Below are 26587 nucleotides of genomic sequence, written 5' to 3'. Positions count from 1 at the left end.
TTGTTTTGTGGTGGGGTTAAGTTAAAAAATAATTTTTATGAGCTAGTACCAATGCAATAAGATGGTGCTTTTTTTTTTTAATGGTATCTGATCTGTAACAACAAGGTTGAAATGGAATACTAAAAATTAATAAGACACTCAAGTGCCCCAAAAAAGAAAAAAAAAATGCATGACATAAATGTCACTCTTCTTTTTTTTGGTTTCTTTAACATAATTAGTTAACTACAAAGAGAGTTTAATTAAAAAAAAAGGGGGTGGGGGGGAATATAAAAGAATCAAAAGACATAGGTGAAGATGAATGAAAGGGACACCAAAGCTTTGAAATATACATAGTCGTTTCTTAAAATTAATTTTATACACAGTGAAAAAGTTGAAGAAATATGCTGTAATATGGGATTTTGGCCGGCCTTAAAAGAAATTAATTAATATGGGTAGCTGTATATATATATATATATATATACAGTGTGTTGTTCGTGCCGATTAACCAATGAATGTGATTAAGCCAATTATGTTTCATCATGTGATTGTCGCTCCTTGTGGCGGCCGACAAACAATGAGACATCTAAGGTGGGCGAGCTGATGAGCGATGATGAGATGAGATGAGATCATGACGTGCATGCAAAACTTCTTTTAAAAATTTTACACACATACATACCTATATGCTTTATTTCCTTTTATCATCTTTTGCCTTGGACCATAACAATGGGTTGAAAACGAAATTTCCCATTACCCACCCAAAAAAAAAAAAAAAAAAAAAAAAATTCCAATATTGTTATTTTTTTTTTTTGAGATGTAATATTGTAATTAATTGAAATTGACCAAAATTTACTTATAAAATTAGGATATAAAAGTTGAATATTAAAATATTAAAAAAAGAGTGAAATTCCAAGTTATTTGACTGAATTAATCGGAACTTATATTTTAAAACACATCTAAACTCTCCCGGGTATCATAATTGTTTTAATTGATATTATCATTTTTTCTTTGGTGGTTGTTTGATGTTGGGAATTAGAGATGGCAAAATCCCGGGCCGGTTCCGGGTATTGCCATGATCGGACCCTGCCTGGATGCAACCGGTCCGGGTCCGGATCGGGTTTTAATCCGGGTATCCGAATTTTATATTTTTTTAATATTTTATGTGTATATATTTTTTATTTTTTGGTAATTTTATAAGTTTTAAATTTATTTCAATAAAATTTGACATGAAAATATAAACTTTAAGTGTTTAAAACTTTATATATGTATAATAAATGAGTCAAATAAATATAAAATATTTAAAATAATATATATTTTATAATTTTTTAATAAAATCTGGGTTCCAGGTTTATCAAGTGATGCCCAAGACCGACCCGACTTCATACATTACCCGGCCCGCAATGCCTGGGTATGGTCCGGGTCCGGACCGGGCGGGTATTTTTGCCACCTCTATTGGGAATAAGAATATTTTTAATTATTTATGACAATTTTTTTCATAATTTTTATTTAATTTCTTAATTAACTATTTTTAAAAATTATTTAATTAATTAAAAGTATTCTTATTATTAAAATCAAACAACCATCATGAGTTAAATGATACGATCAGTAAAAAAATTAACACTCGGAGAGATTTGGATGTGTTTTGAGATACGGAATATAAAATTTTGATTAGTTTAATCACTCATTTTCGCTATCAAATAATATGAACACTTATAATATTCTAACTAAAAAAAAAATTACACACTCATGAAAATTACATAAAAAATGAAAAATTATGCGTACGGAACGTCAACACGGATTGCGCTTACCTGGGGCAATCAGCCAATCACCAATTAGAACGGTGTAGGATTTAAGAGATGGGGGGACTTTACGGGGGCAATTATGTAATCTCGTACAAGTGAAATTGGGAAAAGTAGAAAAATTAAAGGATATTTTGAGTGGGGCGGGGGCAATTAATTTTTTTTTCAAAAACTCTATATTCTTTTCAGTACGGTGAAGTAAAACCTCCGCAACCGCCGCGCTTGTCCGTCGCCGCGCCTGAATCATCATCAAGCAGCAGCAGCAGCAGCAGCAGGAGGCGGAGGAGGTCAGTATTAGTATTAGGATTTGATTTCTGAATATTAGTTTCATATATAAATCTTCACTTAGGGTTTGATTTGAATTGTTGATTCCTGAATCTTAAATTGATTTAATGCACCGCCACCGCGACCACAACTACTTGCTTCTGTTTGATTATGCTGTTGCTCTGTGTGTTATTTGTTCGTATTCGTTAAGTTGTAATTATCCATTTTATTTATTTATTTTTGGTAAATTTCAGATTTACATTCTCGAACTTGGAGACAAGAGCCATGGCACATTCCCATCGTGACCGTGATAGGGAAAAAGAGAAGGAGAAACACAGGGAGAAGAGTAGGCGCTCTGAGAGAGAGCAGAGCACTGATTCTGATGAGGATAAGCATGATAAGGAGAAGGAGAAGGATAAGCATAGAGACAGAGACAGGAGGAGAGATAGAGATAGGGATAGGGAGAAGGAGAGAGAGGAGAAGAGGGAAAGGGCAAGAGAAAAAGAAAGAGAGAGGGAGAAGAGGGATCGTGAACGTGAAGATAGAGAGCGGGAGAGAGAGAGAGAACGGGAAAGGAGGGAACGGGACAGAGAGAGGGAGAAGAGGGAGCGTGAGAGAGATAGAGACAAGGAAAAAGATAGGGAAAGGAAATCAAGGGATAGGGAGAAACGCCGCAAAGTTGAAAGTGATGATAGTGATGAAGACAAGGACCGTGATCGAAAGCGTCGTAGGAGACATGATGATGATCATAAGGAGAGAGTTCGCGAACGGAGTCTTAGCCGGTCAAACAGGCATAGGGATGAAAATGACGAGAGCCCAAGGGAAAAACTGGTTGAGGATGATTCTGACAAGAAAGAGAAGAAAACCCGAGAAGAAGAACTAGAGGATGAACAGCGGAAGCTGGATGAGGAAATGGAAAAGAGGAGAAGGAGAGTTCAGGAGTGGCAAGAGTTGAAAAGGAAGAAGGAGGAATCCGAGAGAGAAAATCGTGGAGATGCAAATGTTGAGGAGCCCAAGGCTGGGAGGAACTGGACCCTTGATCGAGAAGATTCTGATGATGAAGAAGTACCCCAAACAGGAAAATCTGAGACAGATATGGATGCAGATGAAGAGCCCAAGCCTTCTGAAAACCAAGTTGGAGATGCAATGTTGGTAGACTCTGACGGTGGTTCAGCTGCTCCTGCTTTGCAAATTGGGGCTGCTGAGGATGAGGATATTGATCCACTTGATGCTTTCATGAACTCTATGGTGTTACCTGAAGTTGAGAAGCTACAAAATACCGTGGAACCTTCGTTCACCGATGGTAATAATGTGGAGTCAAAGAAGATGGATCGTAAGGGTGATAGGAGGAGTAATGGTGAACAGCCAAAGAAAAGTTCCAATAAGTCACTTGGGAGAATAATTCCTGGCGAAGATTCTGATTCAGATTATGGGGACCTGGAGAATGATGAGAAGCCTCTAGAAGATGAAGACGATGATGAATTCATGAAGAGGGTGAAAAAGACAAAAGCCGAGAAATTATCCATTGTTGACCACTCAAAGATTGATTATCAGCCTTTCAGGAAGAACTTTTATATTGAAGTAAAGGAGATAGCAAGAATGACTCCTGAAGAGGTCTCTGCATATAGGAAACAACTGGAGTTGAAGATACATGGAAAGGATGTGCCCAAACCAATTAAAACCTGGCATCAAACTGGTCTTACAAGCAAAATTATGGAGACAATAAGGAAGCTTAACTATGAAAAGCCCATGCCTATCCAAGCGCAGGCGTTACCAGTTATTATGAGTGGTCGAGACTGCATCGGCGTTGCAAAAACTGGCTCAGGGAAAACCCTTGCATTTGTGCTGCCAATGTTGAGGCATATCAAGGACCAACCGCCTGTAGCAGCTGGGGATGGGCCAGTTGGGCTGATAATGGCACCAACTAGGGAGCTTGTTCAGCAGATCCACAGTGATATCAGGAAGTTTGCAAAGGTAATGGGTGTCAGATGTGTGCCTGTCTATGGTGGTTCTGGTGTTGCCCAACAAATCAGTGAATTAAAACGTGGGACTGAAATTGTTGTTTGTACTCCAGGTCGAATGATTGATATACTTTGCACAAGTGGAGGGAAAATTACAAATTTGAGAAGAGTAACCTATTTGGTCATGGATGAAGCAGATCGAATGTTTGACATGGGCTTTGAACCTCAGATCACTCGAATTGTTCAAAATATTAGGCCAGATCGCCAAACTGTCCTCTTTTCTGCTACTTTTCCTCGTCAGGTTGAAATTTTGGCCCGTAAGGTGTTGAACAAACCTGTCGAGATACAGGTTGGTGGGAGAAGTGTCGTAAACAAAGATATAACTCAGTTGGTTGAGGTGAGGCCAGAAAGTGACAGGTTCTTGAGACTTTTGGAACTTCTAGGTGAATGGTACGAGAAGGGGAAAATTTTGATATTTGTCCACAGTCAGGAAAAATGTGATGCTTTGTTCAGGGATTTGCTTAAGCATGGTTATCCTTGCCTTTCGCTTCATGGGGCGAAGGATCAGACTGATCGTGAGTCAACCATTTCTGATTTCAAGAGCAATGTCTGCAATTTGTTGATTGCTACTAGTGTTGCAGCTAGGGGTTTAGATGTAAAGGAGCTTGAACTAGTAATCAACTTTGATGCACCAAACCACTATGAAGATTATGTTCATCGCGTTGGTAGGACTGGAAGAGCTGGTCGAAAAGGCTGTGCCATTACATTTATCTCTGAGGAGGATGCAAAATATTCTCCAGATCTTGTAAAGGCATTGGAACTATCTGAGCAAGTTGTTCCTGATGACCTGAAAGCTCTTGCTGATAGTTTCATGGCTAAAGTGAATCAGGGGCTTGAGCAAGCCCATGGAACTGGTTATGGTGGAAGTGGTTTTAAATTTAATGAAGAGGAAGATGAGAAGAGGAAAGCAGCGAAGAAAGCTCAGGCAAAAGAATATGGCTTTGAGGAAGACAAGTCAGATTCTGATGATGAAGATGAAGGAATCAGGAAGGCAGGTGGTGACATCTCACAGCAAGATGCCCTTGCTAAGATCTCAGCTATTGCTGCTGCCTCCAAGGCGTCAGCTTCAATGCCAACTCCTATTTCTGCCGCTCAACTGCTTCCAAATGCTGGACTACCTATTTCTCTGCCTGGTGTACTTGGCCTATCAATTCCTGGAGCAGCACCAACTGTCTCTGCAACCGGGCTGCCTGTGGTACCAAATGATGGGGCAGCTCGGGCGGCAGCATTAGCAGCTGCCATTAACTTGCAGCATAATCTGGCAAAGATTCAAGCTGATGCAATGCCCGAACATTATGAAGCAGAATTGGAGATTAATGATTTTCCACAGAATGCTCGATGGAAGGTTACGCACAAGGAAACTTTGGGTCCAATTTCAGAATGGACTGGAGCTGCTATTACCACAAGGGGTCAATATTTCCCACCTAGCCGGATCGCTGGCCCAGGAGAGCGCAAGCTTTACTTGTTCATTGAGGGCCCTACTGAACAGTCCGTCAAGAGAGCTAAAGCTGAGTTAAAACGTGTTTTGGAAGACTTCACAAATCAGGCACTATCACTTCCTGGTGGAGCTCAACCGGGCAGATACTCGGTTGTATAAGTGTAAGGACTGAACTTTTAGTTCACAGTAGAAGCAAAGCATTATTTATCTAAATTGGACTTGAATACAATATTCATCTGGTTTATGATTTGCCCTGTTAAACTTTCAAAGTTTCTACTTCACTTTTAAAGTTTCTACTTCAGATGGTTGTTTGGTTTGGAAATGTCTTTCACATTTTCTGGTGAGCTTTAATTTGTGATGTGTGGATGATGATGCTATGTTATTTTTAGCGCTCTTCAGTTTTAAAGGAATCTATGGTTTACATATATGGAAGCTTTGTGCATGTATAGTGTGGTAGGTTTAAGATGGATCGGTTTTCTAGTGGAAACGGAAAAGAAATGCCTCTCTTCTATTTGCCACCTAGAAGTTGCTGATATTGCTGTATGCGTATTTCTGATCGTGATATTAAAACTTATGAACCAAAAGCAGATTCTTTGTATTTTTTTTCTTTTTGAATTCCCTTCACTGTAATCTGTGATGGCCTCTTTATTTGGCTTTTAATGTGTTTATTAAGTTTGTTTTCAATTTCCACCAATTGTTTGCCCCTTTTTAATTTTTTTTCCTTCTCTCTTATTGTTATATTCTTTTCCCACGGCGCGAGGGATTTAAGCCCATGCTCACATGTTCAATATTGTCTCTGCCCATTATCTTAGCTATCGTGGCTGTCAAAGAGATGGCGGCGATCTGGTGCGATGCTTTTGCTTTATGTTCCTTCCTATTACTCTTATGGATGGTTATAGAATTCTTTTGCACTATTGGGATTCAGTTTTTCTAGTTTTATTAGTTCAGGTATCTGATAACGTTTGTTTTGTGGTTTTGTAGGCCTAGTGTGAACAAATCCAGAAGCTGTCTTTTTGGCCGTAGGTAGAACTTGTGTATGGCCCGGGCCTCCATGAGTATAAAACTTGAACAGAATGCTTACTGATGAGGGGATGTCAAGGTTTCCCACCCATTAGTTTTGCATCTTTATGATAACCAGTCTTTAGTTTTTGAGATGTTATACTTTTGTTGATCAGTGAAAAATGATTTCATTTTCAATAGTGGTCTACTTAAATCTCATGATGCTGAATTTTTATTTTGATCTGAAAATGATCATTACCAATAGCCAACTACCTGAAATAGACTTTTAAGTGATATTTGAAGATGCAGAATTGACCAATTGCACAAACTATCCTGCGTCTAATGAAATTCAGACTACACTCCCCATTGATCTTTGATTAGGAATTAAGTTGGATTTGTGAAGTGGGGATTGAAACTTCAGCAAAAATTTAGGGGCTAGGCGTCAAATATAAATCCATCATCTAGTTGGTTGCTTCTATCTCGAATCCCTCTCACCTTGGGAGAGAAATTTTAAGCGAGTTGAAAGGAACATTTTAAGCCATTAACATTATATAATTTTAGTGAACCTGTCAAATTAGATTGGCTTATCTAATCTTAAAAAACATACAAGACAATAACAAAGAAAATTAAGTTGTGTTGTAAATGTAAGGAGAAAGGCGAAATAATCTGTCTTACATATTACAATTGTTACAAATATTTCATAACAAAATATTTGTTATTATAACTATAAATTGTTTGTGATATGTGATGCGATATTTTAGAAATGTACAAAAAAAAATAAAGATTGAGAAGTGCAGTACGGACCCACAAAATTATGTCACCGATGCTAAGAGGGACAGAGAGGGAACTCAATACTCACCTCACGAAAATAAATTTTGGTCACGTGCGTGCACTGGCGTTTCACGTGACCCTACAGAAGACAACCGCTGATTTCCACGTGCTATCATCAGCAGAAAACACCACTCCAACCAATTTCCCAGAACGCCATCATTGTTTTGATTTAATACCCAAAATACCCCCACCAACATTCGCAGGCTTTTCCCTCAGACGTCACAGTCGTTTGCGCGAGTGCCTTTCTCTGGCCCAACGTCCAGCAGCTTTCATCCACGTGGATATCGTGAACATCCCATTATGAGTCAGAACCCTTACTGGACGACACGTGTCATCGCACAGATACCCGCAGAAGTCTCCTCGGTGTCCGAAAGTTTTCCAAGACTTGAAAATAAACATTCAAAGGGCTCTCTCCGTCCCTCCCTCCCTTTTTAAGTTTAACCTTCACTCTACTTTCTCTCTCTTAGGGTTTCTGCTAACTCAATAAGCTCTTCTTGAAGATTCAGCTCGAGCAATCAGTGGGTAATTTTATCTTCTCGTTTTGATTAATGGGTTATTTTCATTTTTGCCATTTCTTTATCATTTTTATGTTGTTTGTGTACTCTCTTTGGTTGGTCTGATGAACGAAAGAAAGGCAAAATATGGATTGTAATGAACTGTTGTTTTCATTTATTGTGTTTTATGTTAGCTTGTGGTCTATGATTAGCTATTTTTGAGGTTAAGTAGTTGAAAAATGTCCATTTTCTGCTACGAAGTATGCTATTAGAGCTTTTGTTTCGGCTAAATCAGTGTCTCATTTGTGCAAGATTTGTGCCTTGATGCTTTGCACTGCTTTGTTTAATTTCATTTAGCTTCAAACGTTTGGTTTTGGTGGTTGATCGTTCTTGATTTTGCTCAGTAAGTTTGGGAAAGTGAATAACTACGCAACCCCCCCACCCAAAACAGAGAGAGAGAAAAAAAAGCTTTTAATGGGTTATTTTTGCTAGAATTGGGGTTAGTGCCTATATTTATTTTCTATGTTACCTGTGATTGTTGTGTTTATGTGCATGTATATTTAAGCAAATATGCTCTGTACATGAGTTTTGCATGAGCAACTTTTCCCAGTTTAGAGCTGGAATTATTCCATTGTTTGGAGCCAATTTTGTTGTAAACCATTTGATTTGTGACAATTGGTGTTTTTATGGTGCTTCATATGTTTTTATTTGGTTGACTTTGGTATTAGCGGGATAGAGCAATTCTAGATAAATCCTTAGAAGGGTACTTTGCATCAGCAATATCCTTAGGTGGTTTTCCGACAAACTGTTGGAAAGGAAAAGGAAATATAATTAAAATATTCTTTAGCTTCCTTTCCTTAGCGGTGGTTTTAACACCCCCCCCCCCCCAAAAAAAACCACCTCAAAAAATAAAAAGCTAAAAAAGGGAAGAAAACTACTAATTACAATCTTCCTTCTATCGTGCTTTCTATCATTTATGTTTTCTTTTGAGCTACCTTTTGGCACTTGACTAGTAATTTGTTTAGTACTTGTCATTCTGATATGAAACTTCTGCAATTGGCTCGGTATCTGAATTTGTTATTCAGTTCTATGTTGCACTAGAATGGTGGTTATTAATTCTTTGGTAGAGATGAAGAACGGGGGGCTTCTTGACCTGAACTCTGTTTATCCAACTTTGTGGAATTAAAGAGCATGGTTGGAATTGGTCTATCTTGGATTTTCACCAATAATTTTCTTTAAATTCCTCTATGTAATATAATTTCTTTTGTCGTAGATTCTGAATTTTTTGTGCCTGTGGATTGTGAGACTTGTCCTTGATGCTCCATTACATGGTTCATTTGGCTTATAGTAGTATTGTTGGTTTTATGTGATGACATGATTCCTCACGAATTTTTTTTTTTTTTTTTTTTGGCACTTTTTTTGGACAGGGAGCTACATGTAAATAGCTCTTGGAAAACCTTTTTATCTTGAAAGATATATGTATAACTAAAACTGAGTGTAAATTAATCCACCAAGAAATAGGAGAAACAAAAGTGATTGATATGGGGAGTTGCCAATCATCTTCTCTATGCTTTAGTGATAACTTATGGTGTAGGTTTGGAATTAGACATTAGGATTCATCTGAGGAAAAAATATGTTAGTCTATCCAGCCTTACAAAAATGTAATTTGCTGGGAGAGTTAATACTTGTTAATAAAGGGATGGTTCATGATAATGGATGGATGGAAGAAGTTACCCAAATGAGTTATTGTGTTGAAAGAATGGATCAGCTGCACAAGGACTGACTCATAAAAAAGTTCTAGGAAAAGTCTGAGAATACCATACATTCTAATTGAGGAGTTTCTCATTAAGATCCAGTCTTTAAATTTTTTTCACTACTTTTCTAAGATGAAAAAAAAAGAACACAGTGCATTACAAATTGGGTGGTTAGTCCTTGTACCTACATAAGAGCTCCATGTTAATACCGTCTTATGAAAGAATGGTGGGTTTGGGGTCAGTCAAAAGTTTGTGGCTGGTGCTTGTGAGACTGGCCTGGTATTAGTTAGAGTGTGTCGTCTCCTTCACTTTTGTTCATGGTGGAGCTACTACTTTCATTCATGTTTGACCATAAAGAAGTTAGTTGCTCTTTACATTTGTTAAAAATTATAGGGCCTAAGAAATCCAAGTTGACAACTTCTTTTGGCCAGAGTCTTGCATATCCGCAAAGAGGTAATAATCTAGGGTCCTCTGAGGTTTTACAATTAATTTGACAAACTATTGTTATTCTTCTGGATGCAATATGTCTGAAAGACTGCAATTGTTTAAAATGAGTTCCTTCATGAATTTGTTGATAAGTTTGCAAGTGAACTTTGAGAATATATGTTTCCCAACATAAAAGGAAATGCAATGAAGCTGGATGATTTTACCTATATGCTTAATTGATTTGGTGCTTTAATATTAGTGAAAATTTTCCTTACTAAGCTTGTTAAATTGATTCAGCATGTATATGGTGTTGGCTTGATTTGAACATAACTTGAAACTTACACTGAAATAAGTTTGTTTGGTCAGGCATACTGAAAACATCATTTTTCTTGTCCAAATAGTAAACGAACAAATTTGAAAAACTTTTTGATATTGCTAGCTCGTACAATGCTAATTTGGATTTTCCTTCTAAAGCAACGTGAGGCACGATTGTTCTTTATGAGTGTACTTGTGTTAGGGTGATGTTTTGCCTCATATTGACACTGTATTTTGTCTGCAACGTTAAATTGAGACTCAGCATGCATCTTGTTGCATTGATCTTTTGCAGTATTGTGATGAGAATATAGCTTGAAGAGGAAAAGTTTTAAAAAATTGGGCATGGATCAATCAGATCAAACACAACAACAACAACAGCAACAGCAGCAGCCTGTGATGGGGGTTGTAGCTGGTGCTGGTCAGATGTCATATCCTCCCTACCATACGGCTCCTTTGGTGGCTTCTGGTACTCCTGCTGTGGCCGTCCCCTCCCCAACCCAGCCTCCATCTACTTTCGCCAGTTCTCCGCACCAGCTTGCCTACCAACAAGCCCAGCACTTTCACCACCAACAGCAGCAGCAACAACAGCAGCAGCTTCAGATGTTCTGGTCCAATCAAATGCAAGAAATTGAGCAAACGGCCGACTTCAAGAATCACAGCCTCCCACTTGCTAGGATCAAGAAAATTATGAAAGCTGATGAAGATGTGAGAATGATTTCAGCAGAGGCCCCTGTCATATTTGCCAAGGCTTGTGAGATGTTTATTTTGGAACTAACTCTGCGGTCTTGGATCCACACAGAAGAGAATAAAAGGAGAACACTGCAAAAGAATGATATAGCGGCTGCCATTTCAAGGACTGATGTTTTTGATTTCTTGGTGGATATTATTCCTAGAGATGAGTTGAAAGAGGAGGGACTTGGGGTCACCAAGGGCGCTCTTCCAGTGGTAGGTTCACCTGGTGATATGCCCTTATACTATGTCCCGCCACAGCACCCCGTGGGGCATACAGGGATGATCATGGGAAAGCCAGTCGATCAAGCAGCACTTTATTCTGGCCAGCAGCCTCGACCTCCTGTGGCTTTTATGCCATGGCCTCAGAGTCAGAGTCAAGCACAACAGCAGCAGCAACCTCAACAACAGCAAAATGACCCTTGAATGACTTATCGAAGCTTTTGAACATTAACAATGGATCTGATCCGAGTAGTGTGTGTTTATCTATACTAATTAAGTGGTAGCTGTAGTTTTAGTTTGGTAGTAGTTATTATCAGACACTCAAAGACAGTTTGTGGATTAAGTCAATTCCATTCTGTTGTGATAGGGTTAGCACTCAGGTGGATCATATTATCTGCTCTTCTTTTAAACTAAAACTTTTGTATTATCTGCTCTTCTTTTAAATGAAGTGTCTCTCTCACAGGGTGGGCTTTTTCTCTGACAGAAGAAAGGATAATGGCTTGCTTATTTGAACTTTGGAAAAGAAACTACCGGAGAACTTTTGAGTTCAATGTCAATGGTGGTGTACTCATTCGGCGTGCTCTGCCTTTTGTGTTACATTATTATATTGTTTTTTATCACGAGTTTTTCATACCACACACAAAATCAGATTCAAATGGTAGCTCTCGTCACTAGTGCGCAGATTAAGGGCGGCGCGGCGCCATCAAGTGGGTGGTATAATGAAAGCACATTGAGGCATGAGGCGTTTGGAACAAAGCTGGCCATCACACTTGAGCAGAGCTAACATTCGAAATGACCAAAGAAGAGAACAGCATGCATTCTAGCTTTAAAAAGCACTAAATTAATATAAATTGAAAGAAGCGATCACCTCACAGATGATGATCAAATTCAGCTTTCGGTAATTACTGTAAAACATAAAAGAAAACCGCTTCAATTAAATAATGGTTGGTTGGGCGGATTAGAATGAAAAGGAAAAAGAGCTTAAGCTGTTAAGCAATTAAACATCATCATCATCTGGATCAACGCCCTCAAAAGCCCACTCATACTCCTTCCTGGCCGCTTCCTCCTCCTCGGGCGTGAAATCGTTTTCAATCCCAAAAAACTTCCTGACGTACTCGACGCTCTTGTTCTTGATCCTGTTGGCCACAGTCTCCGTCAAATAGTCCAACATGTCCTTGATATTCAAATAATTCGCCACCAGAATCATCTCCTTCAACTCGTCGTTGCTCTTGCTCTTCCCAAACTCCTCGTTGAACGTCTTCACCTCCTGCTTCGGCGACCTCTTCTTGCGAAACTCCACATGGGCCCTACAGAATTCGATTATGTACGACAGCGGCGCCGCCGACACGTTCGGCAGCGGCACCACCGTGTCCTCCGATGCGTCGTCGTTCTCGTCGAAGAAAGACTTCACGATCTCGAACTCCATCGCCACCGGCTCCTCCACCTCGAATAGATGCCCGTCCGCCGTCTTCAGCGATATTTTCTTCGTTGCCTGAGCGGAGCAAGAGGACGACGATTCTTCTGCCATATTGCTCTTGCCTTCGCTTTGCTTGGAAGGTGTTTGATTAAATTACAGTTAATTGACAAAAAAGCACAAAAGTGATTGTGATGCGTGCTGGACTGACTGTTGGTGGGGAATTCCATACTTATATATAATAGTAGGGGCCTAGATGGTAATTGCCAATTGGGGTGATTTTTGTTTTCCAATTTTACTTTTTTTTTCACTTTTGGGGAAATATTATTATTTTGTGGTTAAAGAAGAAGATCAGGACGAAATGAAAGGAAATTAATGGCCTTAAATTCATTCACTATGTCAAGTGCACTACTCTCTCCTTGACTTTTACCAAGTTCAATGTGCTAAATTTAGTTTGTAATTAAAAATATTTGATTTGGTGAAAGTTTGTGGAAATTGCTCAAAATGAAGGTCAATGCACAAACAAAACCATCTTGCCATTTTTCTTATTTTATTAGAAAAAAGAAGACATGAAACAATTAATTAAAGGCCATGGCTACTTTGAAGCTACTCTAAGATAAAATACAAATCATAATTACGCGTGCAAAGTGATAAATAGTAAAAAATTCATTATAATTTTGATCGTATGATTATGAAGAGATGATTTACCTTAGAGCGATTCCAACATATCCTTAAACCAACAACTATTCCAATCACAGTCGATTAATATATGGATGACTTGTCAATCGCTCATGAATATGGCACTTGACATGTCAGTTGTGCGTCATTTGTCTCGATTGTCTATTAATTACAGAGCCACTGAAATATTTACTGGTATTTACGTCCTAAACACTCAATTTTTTTTTTTAGTTCTAAAAAAAAAATAAATAAATGAAACACTTTTGTAAATTAACTCTAATTGTAACGACAACGTAAAAAGTTTGAATTAAAATGATTTTTTGGGTTTGGATGTGGTTGGGAACTTGGCCCCCCAAAAAAAGGATTTTACGTTGAGCATAATTTTCTGTCTCAATCTCATCGCCACTTAATTTTTACTTCAGCATATCCATTAATTTAGGGTAATTTTTGAAATAATTAGTACTTTTTGTAATTTTAGTTTTGATGACAAAGTTAAAATTAAAAAAAAAATCCAATGTCTACATATTGTATATACAATGGAATATTGATAAATTGATAACTTCAATTAAATATTAACTTTTGCCGTGTCCCGACTAAGGCCAACATGAGAAATTAATAATTTGATAAAATTGATTTGAAATTGGATCTTTAACTCTTTTTGTAATGCGAAATTTTTGTTTGTATTGTCATTTTTTAACAAGTGCGAGACGGACTCTGTATGTCGTCTTTAATACAAAAAAGATAAAAACTCTACAATGATTTAACTGTTACCATAAGCAACTAACTACTATTCATATAAAACATAATATGTACTAAATCAAGGTAAATATATAATATAAATGTGATCATATTTTTCAAGAAGAAAGAATTTTTTTTCATAAAATAAAAATTTATTAATTTATCACCATATTAATATTAGCTCAAGTAATAGATATTTTACCGTCCCAATGCTATTAATTTATCGATATTTTCCTTTCCTGTATGTTACAAAGTTGTATTCAAATGTTGACAGTAGGCTCCAAAAAATAAAGTGCTAAAATGAAAAGACTCGTAATGGATTCGAAACATAAGAAGCTGAAAAAAGGGGGGAAAAAAAAAACACTACGATAAAGGGCATCTAAATAAAATCCTAAACACCCATTAGTAATTATTAAATATATATTCACCATCTAAAAAGTCTTCTCTTTAATCTCCTTATCATTAACCGAAAAAACTCTAATTATATACTCTCCTCAATTACAGTCAATAAGATTCAAGCCTGGAATGATCTCCTCCTTCCCGGGTATCTAACATAATTAGCATCTACACTCCACTCCGTCGTCCCTTGAACGTACGGCGCCAACAAGAGTATCGATCGTCTCCGTTAACAGAGAACTCTCTTTCTCCTCAACAACGCCAATTAACATTGATTTCCTTCATCTCCTCGAAACTCATACAATTTCTTAGAGAAACCATAAAGTCGTTCATGGAAAACTTTTTAGCTGATGTTTTATCAGTTGGTCTCCACAAGTGGCTACACACGTACTTTTGTTACACATGCAAATTTTGGCAAACCGCAAACACTAACTCACAAGTTCATTCACCGTAAAATTAATTTCTTAGGTAATCTCCACCCAATTAACTCACAAACTTTGGCAATGGCAACGAATCCGAGACGAGTGGCTTCAGTGGAGGCAACTTCACCATCTCTAACGACTACCCCACAAACTTAATTAAGCGGATTCGGCCCACTCTTGGTGATGATCTTCCAATGGACGTACGCCCTAATTAACATGGCTTTTTGAACTAAGATTGCAGATTGAGAAATCATTCTTCTAAATTGTGAATGCTCATAATAATAGATGGACTGTTTCTGAAATTTTTGAGTTGAGAGAGAAATGAAAAATCTGATATTTTGGTTCTTAAGTTCTATTCTTCCGACATTGTCACATTTGAGTCCATCCATTCTGTGCCTATTCAACGTAGGGCATTGGTTTCTTGAACTTTTTGAGTTAAACCGGCCGGATGGATGCATCTATATATCATATTATGATTAAACAAACAAAAAATTGCTAAGATTGATTCTCAATAACCCATTATTTGAAGTTAAAACTACAAATTGAACAAAACAAAAATCAAAATCAGAATTTTTGAAAATAAAGCTAGCAATTATACATTTAATATATATAAAAAATAGTAATCAATCTTGATCAACGCCTTCAAACGCCCACGGACACTGTGCGCGAAGCTCGGCCTCTTCTTCTGGAGTGAAATCATTCTGAATGCCCAAAAACTCTCTCACGTACTTAACGCTCTTGTTCTTGATTCTATCAGCGGTTACGTCACACAGCACATCAAGCAAATAATTGACACCCAGATAATTCGCAGCAAGCATCAATTCCCCTAACTTGTCATCACTCAGGTGTCTGGTAAACTGATCGTCAAAGGCTTTAATAAGCTTTTTTTGCACGGGTTTAGCGCTCAACTCAAGGCGTTGCTTAACGTAAGGTATCAATTCGCTGAGAACAGCAGCAGAGACGTCCGGCAGCGGCACGACGATCGCTTCATCATCAGCCCCCTCCGAATTGTCTTCCAGGAACCCCTTCACCGGCTCAAACTCCAAGGCAACATTCTTTTCCACATTCAACGCTTCCCCGTCTGAGCTTTTTAGGGCTATTTTCTTCTCGCTGCTGCTGCTGCTGCTCGACGATGATGATGATGCCATTGTTAGTTGCGACAGACAGAAAACGGAAATAACTAGGGCCAGGGTTTTATCGGGAAGCTGCTAGGATTTCGAAACTTGGAACTTATATTAGAAGCTGTGAATGATTTGATGCAGAAGGAGTAATAGGAAGGGGACGTATATATATGTATATTGTGCTAATTCTTTTTAGTTCAACTCCTGGTTTGATTTGAACTCCTTTTCTTATAAGGATAGTTGTCCGTTTTTCTTCCTTTAAGGACTTTATCTCAGATTAGGGTTCATCCTTTAGTTACGACATTTGATGAGTAACGTTGTAAATCATAAATCTTTTGAAATTAGGTAATTAAACATATTATGATGCAAAATTTTTGGTGGAAATCTGATTAATTTCCTTGTTAAAAGTGTGAAATTAATGCATAGATGCATTAATTAAAATATATAATCGTCGAATCAGATTGATTGGTCGTTAATAAATAAAAAAAATAAAAGAAATTGAAACTTACTTATGCACTATCACTAAAAGACACATGACAGAAGATTTTAAAAAAATCATAAAAGATCAGATCATGAGAGAAGATTAAGCTTAAGAAGCAGCAGCTCTCCGATCACCGCAATAGTAAGCGCACGATCTAACCAAATCCTCCAAGTATCCTGTTTCTTCCGTCTTGTAGTCCAGACCATTAATTTCTTTAGCTCTTGCTAATGACACTTCTTCATCAGCAGCAGCTTTAAACCTTTTGTGATGACCTGACTGATCCTGTTCATTTCTAGCAGCAGATACCACCGGCGCAATAGCAATATTAGCACTCGCATACTGTTCTTGCATTCCATTAACAACCCGCTTATCATCATCGTCCTCCAAATCCTCTAAACAAATGCAGAGATTGGGATCAAAATAATCATAATCTGCATTTATTGCATCTTCAGATAATGAGAAAAGATTCGGAAGATTTTCAGCAAAACTCCAGTAGCTGTCCGATAGCTCAACTTCACTCATGTTTCTACTCACATGATTATCTGTAGGTACCATTGGCCCCGCATTACTATCATTCCTATTCTCTTCTTCATTCTTCACTTTCTTTTTGATCCGGCAAATAACGTAATCGCATTCGGCTTTAATTTTCATCTTGTAATACTGTTTCAGTACGTTGCCACCCAGCCGGTATTCATGCATCGCCCATGTTGTACTTCCGGCTTCATCATGTTCACGATGATCATCACAGCAGCATTTCTTTGGAATAAAGCTAAAGTTCTTTCTAGAACCTATAAGCACCTCATTATTATGACTGGTACCACTGGATGAGGATGACGACGACGACGATCAGTGGATTCCATTATCCTTTTGTGACTTCCATGTGCCACACTTTGTTACTCTATCGATTCTTACACCTTATGAATCTAAAAACCTGAGAAGCACAATGCATAAACAAGGTCGATTTGAGAGTCAACGGAAATAATGCAATCTCACTAACAGGTCATAAACTATAAGGTAAGGTTAATGCCTCGCCAAAAGTAATACCATCCAAATGATTTCTCCGAAATCCTATACAAAGACTGCCATCATTGGAGCAGTACCATGAAATGGTTATTGAAGAAAACAAAAGAAAAATGTTTTATGTCCTGAAGCTGTTTATTTGAAGATTGTGGGTAGAAGATGAAGATGAAGGATGAGTGCCCAGGCAGTTTGCTTTTCAGTGGGTCTTCTGGACGAAAGAGAATTTAGTCACGTTTTAAAATCACAATTTTAATATGTATGACAGTTTGCTGTCGATTGCTTCTCTTGATTTCTATTCTATGTGTTATATACCTATTTCTTGTTTTATATTATGCGCGCGCGTGTGTGTAATATTCAAAATAAAAATGATAATAATAATTTCCAAACTAAAAAGTACTTAAAACCACTTATCAAAGTTTATTATAGAGTAGACACAGTTGTGCTTTCACTCATTATGGGAACACGTTATGTTACTTGAAATCTTCTTCAGCCAGTTCTAAATGCTAAGTACATGTTTCTTGATTTGATCTAATTAAGTTAACACTATCACTAATTTTAATTTTATTTTATGTTTTCTATCACATCTCTGTATATTTGCATGCCGTCAAAAAAATGCATAGTTTTAAATTAATTAACTCGTCATGAAGACGGATCGAATGTAAAATGTATATAAGTGATTGAGAATCCATCAATTGTTGCATTGTTAACACATTAGTTGGTCACTTGCACAAACTGAAGTTTTAATATACAAACTGATGTTAGACAAACCCCCAAGCAAACAGCCTGCTCCTCTTCGGGGCGTTTAATCATTCTCGTTCTCAAGAAGCTTTCTCTCTCGTGGATTCAACGCTCCTGTTCTTGATTCTTTCAGCCACAAGCGTTTGTTACCGAATCATACGGATTCTTTGCACGAAGATAATTCGCTGCGTGAAACAGCTTGATTATCTTCTCATTGCTCTCCTCTTTCAGAAAACGATCGTCAAAAGCTTCCAACTTCTTCTCGCGGGAGTTGAGTTAGCGGTGAACTCCAGTTGTTTCTTAAAGAGTAACATATGGCTTTAGTAGCGAGAACATCGACGGAGACCTTGTGCGACGGAATGATAGCCGCATTCTCATTATTGGCACCGCAGTTGTCTTCGAAGAACGTCTTAACGGTGAACTAGCTGCATTGCTATATTCTCTTCAATATCAAACAGATGCCCGTCTGAGGTTCTTAGTGTTATTTTCTTTCTGGGATTCCATTCAAATGACAGACACAGAAGGGAAGGGGTGGGGGGGAGGAATCAGGGATTTTGAGTTAAAATAAGGTTTATTTCATGTATTATATGAATAAAGATCATTAATTGTTGCAAAATCTTCAATGTAATAGAATTAGTAAAGTTAAATATTTGACTATTTGACAATCCAATTCATTAATTACATGATTCCGCAAAATTTACGAGGAAATCTAGCTTCCATCCAACTTCCATCCTATGAGTGGGAGATGCATTATGGCAAGTAAATTGACTCAAAATAGAGGTATAGAATCCAATATATATAGTGGTATATTAGTTAGTACATCAATCAATTTGACTTTTGCACATTATTTTTATTAGCCTAATAGCAGTTCGAACTGTGCCATACAAAACTTATTGCACAAGACTAGAAGTGCCAAACTACTTTAAGTTCATCATGCATTGCAACGGTCACAAAGTCTTGCACCAGTTACAAACTTTCTGTTATATTTTTGGGAAGTGGAACAAGTAACTTAAAAGACACAAAAACCTTAAGAGAAAAAAATTTCGCAAGATTTATATGCATGAAAAATTTCCCAAGAAACTAGAATGCACAGCAAATCAACAAATAAATATCATTTTCGGATATCATCATCTCTAGATGATAGAGCGTATAATTTGAGTTGTATTACAAGCAAGCCACTGGACAAAATGCAGCTTGACAGCACACAACCAAAGGAGAGAATATTTACATTCGCTGACTACTCACCAGATTTCTTTCTCTTTTCACTTCGCTTCTTCAATGATCCTTTTTCTGCTAACATTTTCAGTTTCTGCTTTTTGCGTTCTTTTGCCTTTTCCTCAAAGCCATCATCCATCAACTTCATTGTCGCCACACGTCTAGCCTTGTACACCTGCAAATTGAGTTTCGCTTGAATCAGCAACATGGATACCATCAAAGATAGGTAACCATTGGGAAAAATTCTCATTAAATCTAACTCTACCAGTAAGCACATATCAAGAGAAAAAAAAAAAACTACATATCCATAGTTAATCCTTCCAAATCAAAATCCTCATTAAGTGATCAGTGATCAGGTCATATTCCAAGATGTCTTACCCTCGTAATATCAGAAAGAACCTCTTGCTCTTTACATTCAAATTCTTCTAGCTGTTTCCCAACAACGGCTTCTATTTCATGAATGAGATCTACGTCATTCTGCAAAATGCCCATGTATCTACTGTAAGCAAAAAATAAAAGGTTTATCATTACAGATCTTGCTGTGCTTAAAGTTTCTGCAAAAACTGCACAATATAAATCCAATTCATAGGCTGCCCAACATGCTTTAGCCTCTATGCCTTGGAATGCTCAAACTAATAGTATTTATACAAATACCAACTGTAATGTATATTGTAAACAAACATGTAACTTGACAACTTGCACGATACAACATGAGCAGCCAATAAAGCTCTGTTTGCTATTGTGGTTAAAGAGTCTGGGAAACACTTGTTGCTTTGCTGTGGTTCGGAAGCTAAGTTAATTTTATACATAATGAAAATTTTATAATTCATTTACTAAGTTCGAAATTATTATTCAAAAGTCATTTTTTTCTACACACTATCAACTTTAATTTCATAGCTCCAGCATTTTTTCGCAGCACCTCAATACCAAAGATGCCTTAAGACAACAAAATAAACTGTTAACTTCTGACATAAGAACCTTTCAGAGTTTCATGCCCAAATGGCTCCAAAACGAAGCATACAGAAATAGTAATCTCAGAAATCCGGTTTTCAACATCATTTCTAGTACATCTCTACTACTTACTTGGGTAACAAAGCTAACAGCCAAGCCACCTCTGCCTGCTCTTGCAGTACGGCCCACGCGGTGAACATAATCTCTCGGATATCTGAAATGAAGAAACAGTCAAAATCTACAACAAGAAACATCTACTGAAGAATTACAAAAAATACTTTTGGAGAAATAACCTTGGAATATCATAGTTTAGAACAAGATCAACTGTGGGAATATCTAAACCGCGGCTAGCAACATCAGTCGCAAGCAATATAGTAGCTTGTCCTGATTTGAACCGATGAAGTGCAGAAAGCCTCTGAGACTGGGATTTAAATGAGTGTAGTGCCACGGCTTCCTGATCCAGTTCTTCTAGCAATAAACTTAAAAGGTGGCAACTTCTGTTCAACAGTTAAAGATAAATGTAAAAAGTCATACTCAACACAAATATAGATACAGAGATATCAGAGTTAACAGGTATCAAGCCTAGGCTTCTTAGTCAACACACTACTTGATACAAATAACACTATAATTTCTTAGGAACATACAAGGAAAGAAGTTGGCGTGACTCACAGAGCTCCAACTTCTATGTATACAAATTAATATTTAATCATATCAATTGGCATCTCATAGATACAGATGCTATAATTATATTAGAAGTTATTGAACATAATAACTATCAATGACATCTCTAATATAGCATAAATAAGACCAATGAGTATTGACCCTAACATCAACCAAGGAGGAACATTTTCCTCAACAAAAATTCAAGTTACATAGCTTAAAAGAATTGATACCTGCAGGTAGAGACAAATATTATGGCAGAGCGGATACCCATATCTTCCATTTTAGATAAAACATGCATGAGATAAACATCCTTCACATTTTTTGGGATAAAGATATACTGCTGTTTAAGTGTTTCAACTGTCTTGAAGCCTTCATATGCCTCATAAAAGTATGCTTTATTTGCAGAAAGTTCGAGCAGGGTTTGTAAGTCACTAGTCATTGTAGCAGAAAATAACAGAGTCTGCCGATTTTTAGGCAAGCACTGAAAAACAACTCTCAATTCCTCTTCAAAGCCAACATCCAAAACTCTATCAGCTTCATCCAAAACTAAAAACTAAAGACAAAAAAAGAGAAAAAAAGAATTCAGGAGTCTGAAGAATAATTCCCTTAGAAACATGCGATGCTCTATTCCAAGTGAACATACCAAACAAAGGCCAAGCAGTAATCAAAGGATAAACAAATAGGTAAAAATCCTAAGATACTTCTTCAATGCAAAATGAGAGTAGGAGAGTAAAGGTTTTGATGCATTATTCCTCGACATTTAGACTAAAGCTCAAACCGTAAAAACCTAATGCATTATAAATAGAACTACTACTGTACTTGTTAACTCCATTTCCTAAATTTCTGTAAACCCTTCCAGACTCTCTTAGTGATTGCAGGTCATACAACCACCAGAATGATGAGATTACATAACAACTACAATCAAAGTTTCTTCCAGCAATTTTGAGCAAGACAAATCAATTTTGATGCAAAAAGTTATTTTCATAAAAATGGCAGTAACCAAGTGAACACCAAAATTCAGGACGAATAAGATTGCAATGGCTTATCAAGACTAGCTACTAGACCAAGCAGAATCCAAATATAAAGATGCTAAAATTCAAGGAGCTTATGCAGAAAAAAACAAGTTGCCATCTGCTGGAATTATTTTTTTTAATACCTCCACATTACATTCTATTCACCTAAGCAAAATTTCTAGCTTGCTCAAGTTAACAAAGTCAACAGGCTCATTTGAATCACATTGCCAGTCAACAAAGATCACTATAATATGCTGAAATGGCTTAAATCATAATATTGTGCATTGCAGAAATCCACGTACCTTAGTTCTAGAAAACACAGGAGGGATATCAGGGTCCTCTTCGAGCAAAACCTTAATCCTTCCAGGGGTAGCAATAACGACATGCGGCCTATTCATTAAGCTCTTAGCTTGGGTCAACAAATCCATTCCTCCAACCACAACCTCACACCTCAAATGCAAGCCCGAACCCAGAGCCTTAAACTGTTCCGCCAACTGGTACGCCAGCTCCCTCGTCGGCGTTATAACCAGTGCCAATACCCCATACGGGTCCTCTGCCAAACGGTGGAGTATCGGAAGTGCGAACGCTGCGGTTTTGCCGCTACCGGTCTGCGCCAGCCCCAGCACGTCCTTGCCCTCGAGAATTTTGGGTATGCAGTGGGTTTGGACCGGTGTCGGCCGCCGCATGCCAAGCTCCTTGCATGTCTGAACCGCCCATTCGGCGAGGCCGAGGCCGGCGAAAGTGACGGTGGAGTCGGTGGTGGTAGAGTTAGGATCGGGATTTGTGAATTTCTCGAGTTGAGCGGTTTTAGCGTTTTTGGATTCCGGTTCAGGTTCAGGTTGCGGTTCCGGTTTGCTTCTGGTTTTAGATTTGGGTTTGGCGAAGAGAGGGAAGTTCCCGTCGAGGAGGATTTGTTCGTCCATGTTTACTCAGTCAGTATAAATCAACAATTTTACAGTTAGGGTTATGAATATAGGTAATTTCCACTGGAGAAGGCCAAGGATTCGATTTTCGGGTGTACTGCTAATCAGTCATCATGAGAGTCAGACGAAATTAGGGTTTTGCAGGAGAGAATTGGGCATAAGAAATGGACAAACCCGACCCGACAAGCTCGTTGGGTCAAGGGAAAAGAGATGGGCGTGGGCCACAGAAGCCCAGATTATTGACTTTTCAAAGTCAAGAAACAAGTTTTGGCCATGCGGCCTGTTCGACCAATCACATCTTAATAAGTCAAGAATCAACATTTGGTTTGTCGATGGTTAGAACGATCTGCTAAAGTGTGTGGTGCAGGGCGAATTAAAATTTGGGAAATTATCGTTCTTATACTCTATAGATATTTTGTTATAAAAAATATTATAATATTTTGAGAGTGTATTAATCGTTCATTCTAAATTGACAAAATATATATATCTCCACTAAAACGTTATTTACCGTTTAAATAAGATAACGTCAGAGGAGTAATTTGATCTTTTCACATGATACAAGTGATAATCTAAGGGTATACAAGTGATAATAAAAGAATTTAATGGTATACAAATGATACTTTTTTAAGGATAAAATCATCGATTCGCTATAATTCCGTTAACTTTCAAACAATAACTAACGATTTGGTGATTGACAGATAACTTTTATCCATTTAAAATAAATAATTGATATATTCTCAAAATATTATAATAATTTTAATAATAAAATATTTATAGGGTATAAGAATGATAATATCCCTTAAAATTTTGACACTAATTACTCGCTCGGACGTGACACATGACTTGTGTGTGTATAACATATTAACATAAATGGATACACATACATATGTGTCACATATACTTTATTCGTGACAATGTCGAATACTCGTTATCAGTCTTCTATGTCAGAACTCTAATATCATATATATATATTATTTATATTACGTGATTAATTATTCAAACAATCTTGCTGTTGTGTTTAACTCGTCCAAATTATGCTGTTTCTATATTTACAGACCAGGTAATAATAGAAAGTAACGTGTTTTTTTTCTTGTTCGTTCTTGAGGGGATCCTAGTAAGCAGTAATCAATTCTCTTTCCTTTTCTTTTTCATTTAATTTCCATTTTGGAATTTTGCGGTAAATGGCCGCACACATCACGTAACCATAAATTGGAAAAAAAAGCAAAAAAGAAAAAAACAGACACAACACAACCACAAGGACAAGCAGCAAAAGCGGTCAGATAAAGAAATAAGCAAAATGTCGTTGGAATCTCCGTTCAAGGCCGATATATTGAAAGGCAAAGTCGCTTTGATCACAGGAGGTGGTTCGGGAATTGGGTTTGAGATATCAACCCAATTCGGTAAACATGGAGCTTCAGTTGCAATCATGGGACGTCGCAAGCAAGTCCTTGATGCTGCTGTTTCTGCTCTTCGGTCTCTTGGAATCAAGGTATCCTTCCAAAGAATATATATATATATATATATTTTCATCTGGGTTTGTTTTTTTCACCATGATTATTGCTCATTTTGTGCCTGCATGTATGTTTGCCTTATTTTTCTTCTTAGTCCTCGCTTTTCATTTGCTCTATGGTTCGTTTGATTTGCTTTGTCAATTTATTTTCCTGCTACTGAATTGCTTGGGAAGTGATTATACGATATTTTTTTTCTCAATATTTAGAGTTTATTTACCGATGTTGTTGTGGGAGCTTATGGTTGGTTCAACAGCTGGGAAAATTTTGTTGGGTGGTACAATTGGTATGAGGTTTGAACCTGGGTCACATGAGTAGGAAGAGGATTTAGTTTCCGTGTGATGCTTAAGAAACATTTGTTGATGTTTCTCAGTCTTGCTTGATTGATCATTTGATGTCCTGCAATTGTACATGATTTTTGGGGTTTTCGGTTGGTTGTAAGAGCTCATGGTGGTATTTCTTTTGCTGTTGTTTTCAAGGCTGTTGGCTTTGAAGGAGATGTTCGTAGGCAGGAACATGCGAAAAAAGTTGTGGAATCAACTTTTGAGCATTTTGGGAAGCTTGACATTCTTGTGAATGCTGCGGCCGGCAACTTTCTTGTATCAGCTGAGGATTTGTCCCCTAATGGGTTTCGAACAGGTTCAGTTTTTACAATGCTATTATAATGACTGAGCAACAGAGTGATGAAATATTGACTTTTATAAGTCTTGAGCTAAATGCAATCTTTTTAATAACCTCTGCAGTTATGGATATTGATTCTGTCGGCACATTCACAATGTGCCATGAAGCACTTAAATATCTTAAAAAAGGTGGACCTGGGAGAAGCTCAGCTGGTGGTGGATCCATTTTGAACATTAGTGCTACTTTACATTATACAGCTTCTTGGTACCAAATACATGTAGCTGCAGCCAAGGTTTGTTGCGCACATTGTTACTTGCTAGCCTCAAGGAATAGATATGTTTGTGTTAAGCATCTTGCTATGCTTCTCCCAACAGGCAGCTGTTGATGCCATTACCAGAAACTTGGCACTGGAATGGGGAGCTGACTATGATATTCGAGTCAATGGAATTGCCCCAGGCCCCATCGGTGATACCCCGGGCATGAATAAACTTGCACCTGATGAGATTAATAGCAAAGCTCGAGACTATATGCCGTTATACAAACTTGGGGAGAAATGGGATATTGCTATGGCTGCTCTGTACCTTACTTCTGATACAGGTTAGTAACTGTATTTGCTTATGCTATCATCTATGTATATTACTTTGTTATCATGTCTTTGTTAATATCTATGTTCAAATCCGAGGGTTATATCAAATTTCCGTGCACAAATCTGCCATATTGTAAAAGTTCAAAAATAAAATTATTGAATTTCTTGTGGGTGACTATGCTAATGACTGTAGTAAGCAACATTCTAGTATGCAGTCTTGTACCATAACATGTATCCTCAAATGAGAAATGTTATTTTGTGCCCTGTATAACAGCCATGTTCTGCATATTTTCTATTTTTGTTTTGTTTTTTTTTTCTTCTTTTCCTGAATAGAAACTTTTCCATGTTTCTACATTCTAAAGGGAAATATGTCAATGGGACAACTCTTATAGTCGATGGAGGACTTTGGCTGAGCCGGCCTCGTCATTTGCCAAAAGATGCTGTTAAGCAGCTTTCTCGAACTGTGGAGAAGAGATCTAGGGATAAACCCATTGGTGTTCCAAAGAGCAAGCTCTGAACCAGTTCAACAGGGTCCAGGCATGCAATTGTTTACATTTGGGTTCTAAGCAGCGAGCTTATACCACTCAATAAAATCACTTACGGAGTTGCCGATGCTGTAGTTTACATTTTAAATTTTTAGAACAGTCAGATGCTTTGTAGATTATTCATCATATTTCTCCACACCATCCATTGAATAACTGCATAGTTTCTTCTGCATTTGGCTACTATAAATGCATGTAATTTCTCACGTCGCTTTTCTTTTCTTAATAATTTGGGCATACTTCATATCGAATAACTGTTGTTAATCTGTAGTTTCCCACCATTTAAGAA

General features: G+C 37.5%; 6 protein-coding genes across 11 annotated transcripts; 3 read left to right on the top strand and 3 right to left on the bottom strand.

Annotated features, from left to right (window-relative positions):
• The first annotated feature begins 1894 nt into the window (after positions 1-1894).
• On the top strand, positions 1895-6695 carry LOC102628811 (DEAD-box ATP-dependent RNA helicase 42-like). 2 transcript variants are annotated; one of them, XR_372513.4, is made up of 3 exons: positions 1895-2062; positions 2294-6344; positions 6480-6695. XR_372513.4 is itself a non-coding variant. In XM_006493697.4 (3 exons), the coding sequence occupies exon 2, from the start codon at positions 2325-2327 to the stop codon at positions 5655-5657; it is 3333 nt and encodes a 1110-aa protein (XP_006493760.1). In that variant the 5' UTR covers positions 1895-2062; positions 2294-2324; the 3' UTR covers positions 5658-5659; positions 6480-6695. The 2 variants fall into 2 exon arrangements, 1 of the variants encoding a protein (XP_006493760.1); XM_006493697.4 differs by having other exon boundaries at positions 2294-5659.
• Positions 6696-7604: 909 nt separating this feature from the next.
• LOC102628121 (nuclear transcription factor Y subunit C-2) lies at positions 7605-11758 on the top strand. 3 transcript variants are annotated; one of them, XM_025093683.2, is made up of 3 exons: positions 7605-7850; positions 9250-10029; positions 10610-11758. In XM_025093683.2, exon 3 carries the CDS (start codon positions 10660-10662, stop codon positions 11470-11472), a length of 813 nt encoding a protein of 270 aa, XP_024949451.1. In that variant the 5' UTR covers positions 7605-7850; positions 9250-10029; positions 10610-10659; the 3' UTR covers positions 11473-11758. The 3 variants fall into 3 exon arrangements, with proteins under 3 accessions (XP_024949451.1, XP_006493758.1, XP_006493757.1); XM_006493695.2 differs by lacking the exon at positions 9250-10029 and having other exon boundaries at positions 7608-7846; XM_006493694.2 differs by lacking the exon at positions 9250-10029 and having other exon boundaries at positions 7611-7850.
• A 328-nt stretch (positions 11759-12086) lies between these two features.
• On the bottom strand, positions 12087-12942 carry LOC102627825 (SKP1-like protein 14). The gene has a single exon (XM_006493693.4). The coding sequence runs from the start codon at positions 12794-12796 to the stop codon at positions 12266-12268; it is 531 nt and encodes a 176-aa protein (XP_006493756.1). The 5' UTR covers positions 12797-12942; the 3' UTR covers positions 12087-12265.
• Positions 12943-15539: 2597 nt separating this feature from the next.
• Positions 15540-16120, bottom strand: LOC112496330 (SKP1-like protein 1A). Its single transcript, XM_025093698.2, has one exon. The coding sequence runs from the start codon at positions 16062-16064 to the stop codon at positions 15540-15542; it is 525 nt and encodes a 174-aa protein (XP_024949466.1). The 5' UTR covers positions 16065-16120.
• A 3253-nt stretch (positions 16121-19373) lies between these two features.
• On the bottom strand, positions 19374-23274 carry LOC102627342 (DEAD-box ATP-dependent RNA helicase 36). 3 transcript variants are annotated; one of them, XM_006493691.4, is made up of 6 exons: positions 22421-23267; positions 21336-21658; positions 20736-20939; positions 20575-20656; positions 19870-19968; positions 19374-19666 (listed from the first exon to the last, which is right to left on the bottom strand). In XM_006493691.4, exons 1-6 carry the CDS (start codon positions 23039-23041, stop codon positions 19514-19516), a joined length of 1482 nt encoding a protein of 493 aa, XP_006493754.1. In that variant the 5' UTR covers positions 23042-23267; the 3' UTR covers positions 19374-19513. The 3 variants fall into 3 exon arrangements, 1 of the variants encoding a protein (XP_006493754.1); XR_003062867.2 differs by having other exon boundaries at positions 19617-19666; positions 19870-19987; positions 22421-23274; XR_008051640.1 differs by having other exon boundaries at positions 19640-19666; positions 19870-19990; positions 22421-23273.
• Positions 23275-23973: 699 nt separating this feature from the next.
• LOC102627054 (peroxisomal 2,4-dienoyl-CoA reductase [(3E)-enoyl-CoA-producing]) lies at positions 23974-26504 on the top strand. Its single transcript, XM_006493690.3, has 5 exons — positions 23974-24530; positions 25029-25188; positions 25293-25462; positions 25545-25767; positions 26119-26504. The coding sequence occupies exons 1-5, from the start codon at positions 24339-24341 to the stop codon at positions 26271-26273; spliced, it is 900 nt and encodes a 299-aa protein (XP_006493753.1). The 5' UTR covers positions 23974-24338; the 3' UTR covers positions 26274-26504.
• Positions 26505-26587: the final 83 nt, after the last annotated feature.

Source organism: Citrus sinensis, chromosome 9, assembly GCF_022201045.2.
Source record: "Citrus sinensis cultivar Valencia sweet orange chromosome 9, DVS_A1.0, whole genome shotgun sequence".
NCBI classification, from domain to species: domain Eukaryota; kingdom Viridiplantae; phylum Streptophyta; class Magnoliopsida; order Sapindales; family Rutaceae; genus Citrus; species Citrus sinensis.
The sequence above is the reverse complement of the archived record's forward strand: the minus strand, read 5'-3'. Positions and strand labels throughout refer to the sequence as shown.